We start from the raw sequence: 15,340 nt of genomic DNA on the forward strand, positions 1-15,340 counted from the left end.
GATGTAAACTGATCCAAACATATAAAAAACGGATGCAAACGGACATAAATGGATGAAAAACTGATGTAAATGGATCTAAATGAATGAAAACCAGATGTCAACAGACCAAAAACGGATGTAAATGGATGTAAAATGATCTAAATGGATAAAAAACAGATGTAAATGAATGATCATCTCATTAATGGCTGCATCTGTTAACATCTGTTTTTTTGAACAGAAGAAAACCTTATTTTTCTTCCACAAAAAAAACCTGGAACGGACCAGAAACAGATGTAGACAGATGAAAACGGACATAAACGGATGTCAAAGGATCTAAACGAATGAATACTGATGTAAATGTATGTAAACTGATCCAAATGGATAAAAAAGGATGTAAACGGACATAAATGGATGAAAAGGGATCTAAATGGATGAAAAACCGATGTAAATGGACATAGTCAAATGAAAAACGGATCTAAACAGATGTAAATGGATGTAAACTGATCCAAACAGATAAAAAACGGATGCAAACGGACATAAACGGATGAAAAACTGATGTAAATGGATCTAAATGAATGAAAAACGGATGTAAATGGATCTAAATGAATGAAAACTGGTTGTCAACGGACCAAAAACGGATGTAAATGGATGTAAACTGATCTAAACGGATAAAAAACAGATGTATACGGATGATCATCTCATTAATGGCTGCATCTGTTAATATCTGTTTTTTTGAACAGAAGAAAACCTTATTTTTCTTCTGCAAATAAAACCTAGAACGGACCAAAAACAGATGTAGACAGATGAAAATGGATGAAAACCGACATAAACGGATGAATAACGGATGTAAAATGGATCTAAACAGATGAAAACAGATGTAAATGGATGTAAACTGATCCAAATGGATAAAAAAGGATGTAAATGGATCTAAACAGATGAAAACTGATGTAAATGGATGTAAACTGATCCAAATGGATAAAAAAGGATGTAAATGGACATAAATGGATGAAAAACGGATGTAAACGGATGAAAAGATGGCTGTAAACTCCTGTTTTGACTGAACTGCAGAAAAAAACTGCACGTTTGAAAGGACCCTAAGATATCTGCTTACCGATCGTTGGATGCAGCAGCTGCGTTCGTTTTCTTTTTTAGGGCCGGTTCACACTCCATGCGTTTCAGTTGCTTTTTTTCTGCGTCCAAAATGCACAGAAAGTCGATTATATGGCTGTCCGTGTCAGAGATCACATCAGTGCTTGCAGTTCCGATGCGTTCCGGGTGCAGAAATGATGGATCCGGAATGCACTGGAATGTGACGCGGTGCGATTAGAACCATACGTAATGCACGGCTCCGATGGCACCGCACACAAATCGCATGTGATTGGCAGGGAATGCGGTGCGGTTCCGGTGTGAATCACATGCAATATACCGCACTGCATGTATGTGAACCCGGCCTAATACCGCTTGAAAGTCTGCCAATGCTGCTGTCCAAAAGGTGCCCCCTGTGCTCCTTCCTCCAGAGTGGGGGCGCTCTAATGCAGGAGGTGTGTTACTGGCCAGATCGCCAGGTGAAAACAGAGGGAGGGGAAAAAATCTAAAGAAAAAGAAAACGAATGCAGCCGCCACATCTCAGGATGATTCCATTTTCATTACGTACCTTGTTTTAAACCCAGTGATGTCACTCCTGGATCTCTGTGCTTCTCTATGCAATGCAGGCAGATCATGGCTGGCAAGTGTGTGTGGGAAAGGGGGCAGGATGCTGTATATAGCTTCCTGAAATCATCACAGCACCTGGATCTCTGTGCTTCTCTATGCAATGCAGGCAGATCATGGCTGATGAGAAGGGTGCACCAGGATGCTGTATATGACTAACTGAAATCATCACAGCACCTGGGTCTCTGTGCTTCTCTATGCAATGCAGGTAGATACGGAGTAGGGCTAGGAAAACAATAAGACAGAGTAGGTCGGTCTTGTTGGTTTAGCCCCCGACCACACAGGGTGCGACTTGGACCTCCTGAAACCATCACAACACCTGTGTCTCTGTGCTTCTCTATGCAATGAAGGCAGATCATGGCTGGCGAATGGGGGTGGGGGCGCAGCAGGATGCTGTATATGGCTTCTTGAAATCATCACAGCACCTGGGTCTCTGTGCTTCCCTATGCAATGCAGGCAGATCATGGCTGATGAGAGGAGTGCACCGGGATGCCATATATTTCTTCCTGAAATCATCACAGCACCTGGGTCTCTGTGCTTCCCTATGCAATGCAGGCAGATCATGGCTGATGAGAGGAGTGCACCGGGATGCGTTATATTTCTTCCTGAAATCATCACAGCACCTGGGTCTCTGTGTTTCCCAATGCAATGCAGGCAGATCATGGCTGATGAGAGGGGTGCACCGAGATGCTGTGTATAGCTTCCTGAAATCATCACAGCACCTGGGTCTCTGTGCTTCTCTATGCGATGCAGGCAGATCATGGCTGGCAAGTGGGGGGGCGCAGCAGGATGCTGTATATGGCTTCCTGAAATCATCACCTGGGTCCCCGTGCTTCACTATGCAATGCAGGCAGATTATGGCTGGTGAGTATGTGTGTGTGTGTGGGCGCAGCAGGATGCTGTATGTGGCTTCCTGAAATCATCACAGCACCTGGGTCTCTGTGCTTCTCTATGCAATGCAGGTAGGAAAGCAATAGGACAGAGGAGGTCGGTCTTGTCGGTTTAGCCCCCGGGCCGCAAAGGCTGCGACTTGGAATGCGATTTGCATGCCATTGCGAATCACAAATCGAATTCCAAGTCGCCCCCTAATGTCCGCAATTACAGCGGTCAGATCGGTGCGCAAGACGTCTCGCAAATCGCACCTCAAATCGCAATGACATCCGACTTTTAAATCATGTGACTTGGTGTGACCCGGGGGGGGGGGGGGGCTTTTGGTCTGACATCACATGACATCACGACATCGCATGACATCACATGACATCACACGACATCGCATGACATCATAACATCGCATAACCCCGGAATTTCCCTTCTGTTTTCCAGGCTGCATCTGTGGAGTATGAGTCGCTGACATGGAGGGTTCGGGCGCCGTGAGCACCGCGCACAAGAAGGAGGGCAAAGCGTCTGCTCTGGACGGGAACGCTTTCTCGGAGGTCGGGAAGAAGGCGGCCGCACACACCACCTCCTCCGCAGGTACCGCGCTGCTTGTGCGCCGTGTTTGCGATTTTATGGACTTGTATATTTTGTGTTTGGTTTTGGAGCGCCGTTGTTGGTTTTTCTCACGCCGTGACGTCACCGCGCTCCATAATACCGCTTGTTAGGGGAGGATTGTGAAAATTGGCGTTATTAGCCGTCTGCTTGTCTGGTGATTGACAGCCGACGCTTCGCAGCGATTCTCGTCTCCGTGTGATATCTGATACTTCCAGTAATAGGTTACTAATGTGTGTCAGACGTGTGGGGGATGCTGTGTCCTGGGGGGAGGGGGGGGATTAGAGGATACGGGAGCGCGTACCGCGGGCCATACACAGCGCCAATAATGCAAGGAGAGCGGAGCGATTGCCGCTAAATCGGTTTTTACCGCCAAATATTCGATTTCACCGTCATTGAAAGTTTGTTACATTTTTGTCACATTTTTCCTGGGTTGTTTTTTTATACCAATCCGGCCATCCACTACAACAATTCTTTGTTTATAAACAGCCGGGCTGAGATGGCGGTCACATGGCTTTGTTTATAAACTGAGTCGTGCTGAGATGGCGGTCACATGGCTTTGTTTATACACTGAGCCGGGCTGAGATGGCGGTCACATGGCTTTGTTTATACACTGAGCCGGGCTGAGATGGCGGTCACATGGCTTTGTTTATAAACTGAGCCGGGCTGAGATGGCAGTCACATGACTTTGTTTATAAACTGAGTTGTGCTGAGATGGCAGTCACATGGCTTTGTTTATAAACTGAGTTGTGCTGAGATGGCAGTCACATGGCTTTGTTTATAAACTGAGTTGTGCTGAGATGGCAGTCACATGGCTTTGTTTATAAACTGAGTTGTGCTGAGATGGCAGTCACATGGCTTTGTTTATAAACTGAGTCGTGCTGAGATGGCGGTCACATGGCTTTGTTTATAAACTGAGCCGGGCTGAGATGGCGGTCACATGGCTTTGTTTATACACTGAGCCGGGCTGAGATAGCGGTCACATGGCTTTGTTTATACACTGAGCCGTGCTGAGATGGCGGTCACATGGCTTTGTTTATACACTGAGCCGGGCTGAGATGGCGGTCACATGGCTTTGTTTATAAACTGAGCCGGGCTGAGATGGCAGTCACATGGCTTTGTTTATAAACTGAGTTGTGCTGAGATGGCAGTCACATGGCTTTGTTTATAAACTGAGTTGTGCTGAGATGGCAGTCACATGGCTTTGTTTATAAACTGAGTCGTGCTGAGATGGCGGTCACATGGCTTTGTTTATAAACTGAGCCGGGCTGAGATGGCGGTCACATGGCTTTGTTTATACACTGAGCCAGGCTGAGATGGCGGTCACATGGCTTTGTTTATACACTGAGCCGTGCTGAGATGGCGGTCACATGGCTTTGTTTATAAACTGAGCCGGGCTGAGATGGCAGTCACATGGCTTTGTTTATAAACTGAGTTGTGCTGAGATGGCAGTCACATGGCTTTGTTTATAAACTGAGTTGTGCTGAGATGGCAGTCACATGGCTTTGTTTATAAACTGAGTCGTGCTGAGATGGCAGTCACATGGCTTTGTTTATAAACTGAGCCGGGCTGAGATGGTGGTCACATGGCTTTGTTTATAAACTGAGTCGTGCTGAGATGGCGGTCACATGGCTTTGTTTATAAACCGAGCCGGGCTGAGATGGCGGTCACATGGCTTTGTTTATAAACTGAGCCGGGCTGAGATGGCGGTCACATGGCTTTGTTTATAAACTGAGCCGGGCTGGGATGGCGGTCACATGGCTTTGTTTATAAACTGAGCCGGGCTGAGATGGCGGTCACATGGCTTTGTTTATAAACTGAGCCGGGCTGGGATGGCGGTCACATGGCTTTGTTTATAAACTGAGCCGGGCTGAGATGGCGGTCACATGACTTTGTTTATAAACAAAGGGCGTTTCAGGATTCCTTCAGCATTGAATGTCATATATCTAGTGAATGAGGAGGTCTAGGAGGGTGAGAGGAGATTTTGTAACATTGGGGAACCAAACTCCAAAAGATTTGCCTCCACTCCCCGTCCCGGTTGGAGATTCGCCCCCCACTCCCTGTCCTTGTTAGAGATTTCCCCCACTCTACGCCCTTGTTGGAGATTCGCCCCACTCCCTGTCCTTGTTGGAGATTCACCCCCACTCCCCTTTCTAGGTGGAGATTCATCCCCACTCCCCATCCTAGGTGGAGATTCGCCCCCACTCTCCGCCCTTGTTGGAGATTCACCCCCCACTCCATCCTGGTCGGCAATTCGCCCCCAACTTTTAACCCGCCGATCTTTCTGCGTCGTAGTTTTCTGCTCCAAACCAAACTTTTTGCAATCTTTCCGGTTTTGTGATTTTTTTTCCAGATCCAACTCATAAAACGTCCCGCCAACCCACTAAAAAGGTTCCTTTCCCATTTCCGAATAAAAACCTCTCCGCGTCTCTCCTGTGATTGGACCGGGGCAAGCCATTTATTCGCTGTGATTGGACTGGGGCAAGCCATTTGTTCGCTGTGATTGGACGGGGCAAGACATTTGTTGGCTGCGATTGGACCGGGGCAAGACATTTGTTTGCTGTGATTGGACAGGGCAAGCCATTTGTTCGCTGTGATTGGACGGGGCACGCCATTTGTTCGCTGTGATTGGACGGGGGCAAGTTATTTGTTCGCTGTGATTGGACCGGGGCAAGACATTTGTTCGCTGTGATTGGACAGGGCAAGACATTTGTCCGCTGTGATTGGACGGGGCAAGACATTTGTTCGCTGTGATTGGACAGGGCAAGACATTTGTAAGCTGTGATTGGACCGGGGCAAGACATTTGTTTGCTGTGATTGGACAGGGCAAGCCATTTGTTCGCTGTGATTGGACGGGGCACGCCATTTGTTCGCTGTGATTGGACGGGGGCAAGTTATTTGTTCGCTGTGATTGGACCGGGGCAAGACATTTGTTCGCTGTGATTGGACAGGGCAAGACATTTGTCCGCTGTGATTGGACGGGGCAAGACATTTGTTCGCTGTGATTGGACAGGGCAAGACATTTGTAAGCTGTGATTGGACGGGGCAAGACATTTGTTCGCTGTGATTGGATGGAGGCAAGACATTTGTTTGCTGTGATTGGACGGGGGCAAGACATTTGTTCGCTGTGATTGGACGGGGGCAAGACATTTGTTCGCTGTGATTGGACGGGGCAAGACATTTGTTCGCTGTGATTGGACAGGGCAAGACATTTGTAAGCTGTGATTGGACCGGGGGCAAGACATTTGTTTGCTGTGATTGGACGGGGGCAAGACATTTGTTCGCTGTGATTGGACCGGGGCAAGACATTTGTTCGCTGTGATTGGACGGGGCAAGCCAATTGTTCGCTGTGATTGGACCGGGGCAAGACATTTGTTCGCTGTGATTGGACCGGGGCATGCCATTTGTTCGCTGTGATTGGACCGGGGCATGCCATTTATTCGCTGTGATTGGACGGGGCAAGACATTTGTTCCCTGTGATTGGACGGGGCAAGACATTTGTTCGGTGTGATTGGACCGGGGCAAGACATTTGTTCCCTGTGATTGGACCGGGGCAAGACATTTGTTCGCTGTGATTGGACGGGGCAAGACATTTGTTCGGTGTGATTGGACCGGGGCAAGACATTTGTTCCCTGTGATTGGACCGGGGCAAGACATTTGTTCGCTGTGATTGGACTGGGGCAAGACATTTGTTTGCTGTGATTGGACGGGGAACGCCATTTGTTCGCTGTGATTTAAACCTGATGTGAAGGAACTGAAGGATTTAACACTTTTTCTGGGTGCGGCGCAGAGTTTTATTGATCCGCACAGTCAGTGTTTCATGGGGGCCTGGAGGGGGGAGAGGCCTTTGAAATCAGCAGGGGGGCGCCATTGTGGGGATTTAATTACCTCTGTGACAGATGCCAAGGTGTGATTGTACACAGGCTGTTAAAGTTTAGAGTTGATTGCTGAAGGGACCCTCCTAATTGATGATTTCCAGGACTTGCACCCCCCCCCCCCCCACCTCTGATTTCCCACAATCCCTCTGGTGTCACAATCTGCTCCAGTGGAGGAGGAGGAGGAGGAGGAAATCTGACCATTTGTTTAAAAGAGAACTTTGTGTCTCCCAAGATGGAGCTGTCCAGCTGATTAAAGGAGACAATTCCCAGATTCTGCATGCTGATAAAGACCAGAGCTCAGGAGGAGCAAAGGATTCTGGGTACAGGGCTGGTTACATAGTGCTGCGCACATTGGGGGGGGGGGGCATTGCAACATTGTCATCGATCAGTCGAGATATTAGTCTCCTATAGCAACCAATCAGTAATCAACTCCTTTTTAGAATGCTTTCATCAGATACAATGTATCTATGACTCCTTGCATCGGATACAATGTATCTACTGCTCCTTGCATCGGATACAATGTATCTACTGCTCCTTGCATCGGATACAATGTATCTACTGCTCCTTGCATCGGATACAATGTATCTACTGCTCCTTGCATCGGATACAATGTATCTACTGCTCCTTGCATCGGATACAATGTATCTACTGTTCCTTGTGTTGGATACAATGTATCTACTGCTGCTTGCATCCAATGTATCTACGGCTGCTTGCAACGGATACAATGTATCTACGGCTCCTTGCATTGGACCAAGAAAGGGGGGTGGGACCCCGAAAGCTTGCAGACCACCTATCAACACCAATCAAATTTACAGAGCGTATGGCGATGTTCACACTGCAGCGTTCGTGTTGCGTCAGCGCGGCGAGGCAGAGATACCGCTGTCTGCAGAGTTCTACAGGCTGTGATGCTTTGCGACCGCCTCCCGTTAACTAGTAAAACGCACCACCTATGGCGTTTGCAGTGCGCACACATTTTTTTTTAAGCGCAATGCGACGCAATCCACCACCATTGCACTGATCTGCAGCCAATAGGACCTAAAGAAGCAGTGCAATGTGTGCTGATTGGCTCATCCTACCATACACTATCTATCTATCTTTTCTTACTCCATCCATCCTTCTAGGTTTTCTTCTATCTGTCCTAATATCTATCCATCCATCTATTGCCTGGGAGCTTACAATTTGATAGATAGATAGATAGATAGATAGATAGATAATAGATAGATAGATAGATAGATAGATAGATAGATAGATAGATAGATAGATAGATAGATAGATAGATAGATAATAGATAGATGATAGATAATAGATAGATAGATAGATAGATAGATAGATAGATAGATAGATAGATAGATAGATAGATAGATAGATAGATAGATAGATAGATAGATAATAGATAGATGATAGATAATAGATAGATAGATAGATAGATAGATAGATAGATAGATAGATGATAGATAGATAATAGATAGATAGATAATAGATAGATAGATAATAGATATATAGATAATAGATAGATAATAGATAGATAGATAGATAGATAGATAGATAGATAGATAATAGATAGATAATAGATAGATAGATAATAGATAGATAGATAGATAATAGATAGATAATAGATAGATAGATAGATAGATAGATAGATAGATAGATAGATAGATAGATAGATAATAGATAGATAGATAATAGATAGATAGATAGATAGATAGATAATAGATAGATAATAGATAGATAGATAGATAGATAGATAGATAGATAGATAGATAGATAGATAATAGATAGATAGATAATAGATAGATAGATAGATAATAGATAGATAATAGATAGATAGATAGATAGATAGATAGATAGATAGATAGATAGATAGATAATAGATAGATAATAGATAGATAGATAATAGATAGATAGATAGATAGATAGATAGATAATAGATAGATAATAGATAGATAGATAATAGATAGATAGATAGATAATAGATAGATAATAGATAGATAGATAGATAGATAGATAGATAGATAGATAGATAGATAATAGATAGATAATAGATAGATAGATAATAGATAGATAGATAATAGATAGATAGATGATAGATAGATAGATAGATGATAGATAGATAGATAGATAGATAGATAGATAGATAGATAATAGATAACAGATAGATAATAGATAGATAATAGATAGATAGATAGATAGATAATAGATAGATAATAGATAGATAGATAATAGATAGATAGATAGATAGATAGATTATCTATCTACAATGAAGGAAATGTGTATTTGCTCCCCGGCTGATGGTGAATGTTCGCCCCTCACACAAAAATGATCGGTCTAACAATGGAATGTTCGCCCCTCACACAGAAATGATCGGTCTAACAATGGAATGTTCGGTGTAACACTGAGAGACAGAATACAACAACAAATTCAGCAGAAGTCTAACAAATGATGACGGATCTGCATGTTCATGAGGGAAAGAAGGATTTGATCTCCTTCACAAAACATGACTTAGTACTTGGTGGCCAATCCCTTGTTGGCCATCACAGAGGTCAGACGTTTCCTGTAGTTGGCCCCCAGGTTCGCACACATCTCAGGAGGGATTTTGGCCCACTCCTCTTGGCAGATCCTCTCCAAGTCATTAAGGTTTGATGGCTGACGTTTGGCAACTCGAACTTTCAGCTCCTCCACAGATTTTCAATCGGATGAAGGTGTGGAGACTGGCTAAGCCACTCCAGGACCTTAATGTGCTTCTTCTTGAGCCGCTCCTTTGTTGCCTTGGCCGTGTGTTTTGGGTCATTGTCATGCTGGAACACCCATCCACCACCCATTCTCAATGCCCTGGCTGAGGGAAAAAGGTTCTCACCCAAGATTTGAGGGTACATTGCCCCGTCCATCGTCCCTTTGATGCGGTGCAGTTGTCCTGTCCCCTTAGCAGAAAAAAAAACCCCAAAGCAGAATGTTTCCACCACCATGTTTTACAGTTGGGATGGTGTTCTTGGGGTCATAGGCAGCATTCCTCCTCCAAACACAGTGAGTTGAGTTGATGCCAAAGAGCTGGATTTTGGTCTCCTCTGACCACAACACTTCCCACCAGTCCTCCTCTGCATCATTCAGATGTTCAGTGGCAGACTTCAGACGGGCTGGACATGTGCTTTCTTGAGCAGAGGGACCGTGCGGGCACTGCAGGATTTCAGTCCTTGTCGGCGTAGTGTGTTACCAATTGTTTGCTTGGTGACTGTGGTCCCAGCTGCCTGGAGATCATTGACAAGATCCTCACGTGTAGTTCTGGGATGATTCCTCACTGTTCTCATGATCATTGACACTCCACGAGGTGAGATCTTGCATGGTGCACCAGACCTAGGGAGACTGACACTTGTTTTGTGTTTCTTCCATTTGTGAATGATTGCACCAACTGTTGTCACCTTCTCACCAAGCTGCTTGGCCATAGTTTGGTAGCCCAGTCCAGCCTTGTGTAGGTCTACCATCTTGTCCCTGACATCCTTGGACAGCTCTTTGGTCTTTGCCATGGTGGAGAGTTTGGAATCTGATGGTTTGATGGCTCCTGTGGACAGGTGTCTTTTATACAGGTAACACAATGAGATTAGCAGCACTCCCTTTAAGAGACTGCTTCTAATCTCAGCTTGTTACCTGTATGAAAGACACCTGGGAGCCAGAAATCCTGCTGAATGATAGGGGATCAAATCCTTCTTTCCCTCATGAACATGCAGATCAGTCATCACTTGTTAGACGCATTTCTGCTGAATTTGTTGTTGTATTCTGTCTCTCAGTGTTACACCGAACATTCCATTGTTAGACCGATCATTTCTGTGTGAGGGGCGAACATTCCATTGTTAGACCGATCGTTTCTGTGTGAGGGGCGAACATTCAACATCAGCCGGGGAGCAAATACACATTTCCTTCGCTGAAGAAAAGATAGATGGATTATCTATATCTATCCATCTTTTCATATCTATTATCTATCTATCTATCTATCATCTATCTATTATCTATCTATCTATTATCTATCTATCTATCTATCTATCTATCTATTATCTATCTATCTATCTATTATCTATCTATCTATCTATCTATCTATCTATCTATCTATCTATCTATCTATTATCTATCTATCTATCTATCTATTATCTATCTATCTATCTATTATCTATCTATCTATCTATCTATCTATCTATCTATCTATCTATCTATCTATCTATCTATCTATCTATCATCTATCTATTATCTATCTATCTATCTATTATCTATCTATCTATCTATCTATCTATCTATCTATCTATCTATTATCTATCTATCTATCTATCTATCTATCTATCTATCTATCTATCTATCTATCTATCGATCATCTATCTATCTATCTATCTATCATCTATCTATTATCTATCTATCTATCTATCATCTATCTATTATCTATCTATCTATTATCTATCTATCTATCTATCTATCTATTATCTATCTATTATCTATCTATCTATCTATCTATCTATCTATCTATCTATCTATCTATTATCTATCTATCTATCTATCTATCTATCTATCTATCTATCTATTATCTATCTATCTATCTATCTATCTATCTATCTATCTATCTATCTATCTATCTCCATGAAATGTAAAGGGAATATAAAATTCTTTCCAATACATGTGAAGCCTTATTCCCTTTTTAGAACTTTGCAGACTTTTCCGGTGTAATGTGGAATGTAGGTCCGGAGTTCTGGGGGGACTGAGTCCTCCTGGGGTCCCCGGACCCCCAGCCCCCCTCCCCCCTGCTCAGCGCTCTTTATCTCGCCTGTTGAATGAATAATGTAGGGGAGAGATCTTAGTGAGCGGAGGACTTCCAGGGAGGCTGTTTGAAGATGGAGCAGACACATGATGAAAGAAGTCTCTAATCAGCTCTAAAAAGCCCTTAAAGGATTCCTAATAAATAACTCAGAGTGACCAGCAGGGAGAGCGGCTTTGTCTTCAACTTTCCTGCAATTAGATTTCGTGTTCGCCGCGCGTTCCGTGGGGAAAATCCAGAGAAGTGCAAAAAAAGTACGAAAAAAGGCGACATTTTTCCCCTCCGTATGGCAGATGAATATCTGTGATTTCCAGGGACGGTCCCGGCTGCCGGTCTCTGTGATCTGATTGTGTAGCGAATTTTAAAATCTGGAATATTTAATCCCGTCCTTCTCTATTCATTTCCTGCAATCCTATTATTGATGCCGGACTCCAGCCAAGAAGCTGAATTTGCCGTTGAAATACATTTTCAAGCCAGTTTTGTGACACCGACACACCTGCCAGACAGTACAACCCGGTGACCCAACTCTTCTCCTTTGCCTTTCCTAGTCCCCCCCCATCCCCCCATTAAATACCTTATTATAGACGCAGTGACATCATCTGTGCTTCTCTATGCAATGCAAGCAGATCATGGCTGGTGGGAGGGACCGGCAGGGTGTCTCTGTTCTTACCTATGTAAATCGTGGCTGGTGGGTGTCTCTGTACTTTCCTATGTAGATCGTGGCTGGTGGGAGGGGCCAGCAGGGTGTCTCTGTGCTTTCCTATGTAGATCGTGGCTGGTGGGAGGGGCCGGCAGGGTGTCTCTGTGCTTTCCTATGTAAATCGTGGCTGGTGGGAGGGGCCGGCAGGGTGTCTCTATGCTGTCCTATGTAGATCGTGGCTGGTGGGAGGGGCCGGCAGGGTGTCTCTGTCCTTTCCTATGTAGATCGTGGCTGGTGGGAGGGGCCGGCAGGGTGTCTCTGTGCTTTCCTATGTAAATCGTGGCTGGTGGGAGGGGCCGGCAGGGTGTCTCTATGCTGTCCTATGTAGATCGTGGCTGGTGGGAGGGGCCGGCAGGGTGTCTCTGTCCTTTCCTATGTAAATCATGGCTGGTGGGAGGGGCCGGCAGGGTGTCTCTGTGCTGTCCTATGTAAATCGTGGCTGGTGGGAGGGGCCGACAGGGTGTCTCTGTGCTTTCCTATGTAAATCGTGGCTGGTGGGAGGGGCCAGCAGGGTGTCTCCTTGCGTTCCTATGTAAATCATGGCTGGTGGGAGGGGCCGGAAGGGTGTCTCTATGCTGTCCTATGTAGATCATGGCTGGTGGAAAGATCACAGCCCCCAGCCTCAGTACTCCTCTCAAAAGCCCTGAGCCCTGATGCAAGGGTGGGAGGAGTTATGCAAATCAAATGCCATGATGGGTGAATGTATTCCTAGGCATTCTGTATTTACATGCAGACCGCCCCTAGGGAACACCCACACGAGATGCTGAGTCTTCATGATTAAAGGAACTGATTTCCAATGAATGAAAAGGGGCTGCGGACAGTCAGGCTGGGGAGGAGAGAGTTAGATGACGCTGGACATCCTCCAGCCAGGAATTGAGGCGGAGCTCTTTCTTGCTGCAGCTTCTAATGCACAGTGTGAGAAGCTCAGAGTACAGTGAAATCACTCTGTGGTTCTCTATGCAATGCAGGTAGATCGTGGCTGATGGGAGGGACCAGCAGGGGGCTGTACATAGCTTCCTGAAAACATCACTGCCCCCTGCCTCAGTACTTCTCTCAAGAGTCCTAATGCAAGCAGTGGGAGGAGTTATGCAAATATTGTGATGCCTTCATGGGTGGTGTCTGTCTGAAGGAGTGGGCGTTCCTAGAAGGCTGGATTTGCATAGGTAACTCCCACATGTTGTGTTGAGACTCCATGATTGAAAGAACCGAAATCCAATGAAAGAGGCGGGGCCAGGGACAGTCAGGCTGGGGAGGAAAGTGACTAAATGATGTTGGACGTCCTCCAGCCTGGAAATAAGACGACGCGCTATCTGACTTCTAATGCACATTGTGAAGCTCACAGTGTGCGGTGACATCAGAGTAAGCCATTTCAGTCCAGGGGAGGAGCCGGTACACCTGTGCAAGACTGAAGGGAAGGAGCCAATACACCTGTGCAAGACTGAAGGGGAGGAGCCGGTACACCTGTGCAAGACTGAAGGGGAGGAGCCGGTACACCTGTGCAAGACTGAAGGGGAGGAGCCGGTACACCTATGCAAGACTGAAGGGGAGGAGCCGGTACACCTGTGCAAGACTGAAGGGGAGGAGCCGGTACACCTGTGCAAGACTAGAGGGAAGGAGCCGGTATACCTGTGCAGGGCTAGAGGGGAGGAGCCGATACACCTGTGCAAGACTAGAGGGGAGGAGCCGATACACCTGAACAAAACTGGAGGGGAGGAGCGGGTACACCTGTATAAGACTGGAGGGGAGGAGCCATACACCTGTGCAATACTGAAGGGAAGGAGCTGGTACACCTGTGCAAGACTGGAGGGGAGGAGCCAGTACACCTGTGCAAGACTGAAGGGGAGGCCAGAGGGAGGATTACACACTCGAGCTGGAGAGCAGCTCTCTGATTGGACAGTGAGGAACCTCCATCTCACCAATAAGGTCATTACTCCTGGATGAAGTGGAATTACAGGTAAAACAATTCCTGTATACAGATATCAGTCTAGAGTTCCCCCTCAGGTCCTCCTCCCTCTCCAGGGCCATTAAGATGTTTTGTGACAGCGGCGGATGGAAATGCGCGGTGCCATCTGTTTGAAGCGATCCATCAGACTTGGCGAGCAGGCACACTGCCCCCCCCATTTCCTGAACCGCCATCCTCCTAATGATAATAAATGGATTCTGCCGCCAATCTATTACCGCCTACGACAGATTTAAAGATGTCAGCAGAGAGATGATGGTGCTGGTGTCACTCACTGCGGAGGTCAGCCAATCAATAACAGCGCAACAAATGAGGATGGTGTTTGATCGGCGGAGGCAGCTTGGATTTTGCTGAACAGATCCCAGACGGAGCAACTGGATTCTCCGATATCTCTGACCTGATCAATAGATTCCTTTATAATCATTGAAATCCTTCCTCCAGCACCCCCTTCAGTTTTGCACAGGTGTACCGGATCCTCCCCTTCAGTTTTGCACAGGTGTACCGGATCCTCCCCTTCAGTCTTGCACAGGTGTAACAACTCCTCCCCTTCAGTCTTGCACAGGTGTAACGACTCCTCCCCTTCAGTCTTGCACAGGTGTAACAACTCCTCCCCTTCAGTCTTGCACAGGTGTAACGACTCCTCCCCTTCAGTCTTGCACAGGTGTACAGGCTCCTCCCTTCAGTCTTGCGCAGGTGTACCGACTCCTCCCCTTCAGTCTTGCACAGGTGTAACGACTCCTCCCCTTCAGTCTTGCACAGGTGTACCGACTCCTCCCCTTCAGTCTTGCACAGGTGTACCGGCTCCTCCCCTTCAGTCTTGCACAGGTGTACCAGCT

The 15,340-nt window shown here is 46.0% G+C and overlaps 1 protein-coding gene across 1 annotated transcript in view; it reads left to right on the forward strand.

Moving 5' to 3' along the window:
* GLI2 (GLI family zinc finger 2) overlaps positions 1–15,340 on the forward strand; it is a 246,406-nt gene that overhangs the window by 58,223 nt on the left and 172,843 nt on the right. Inside the window, exon 2 of the mRNA XM_089680618.1 lies at positions 3,013–3,162. Within this exon, the coding sequence (XP_089536744.1) occupies positions 3,042–3,162 (121 nt within the window). The 5' untranslated portion in view covers positions 3,013–3,041. The remainder of the gene's footprint in view (positions 1–3,012; positions 3,163–15,340) is intronic.

This window comes from Staurois parvus, unplaced genomic scaffold (assembly GCF_062004578.1).
Source record: "Staurois parvus isolate SC_StPar_1 unplaced genomic scaffold, SC_StPar_1.0 ptg000247l, whole genome shotgun sequence".
NCBI lineage: Eukaryota > Metazoa > Chordata > Amphibia > Anura > Ranidae > Staurois > Staurois parvus.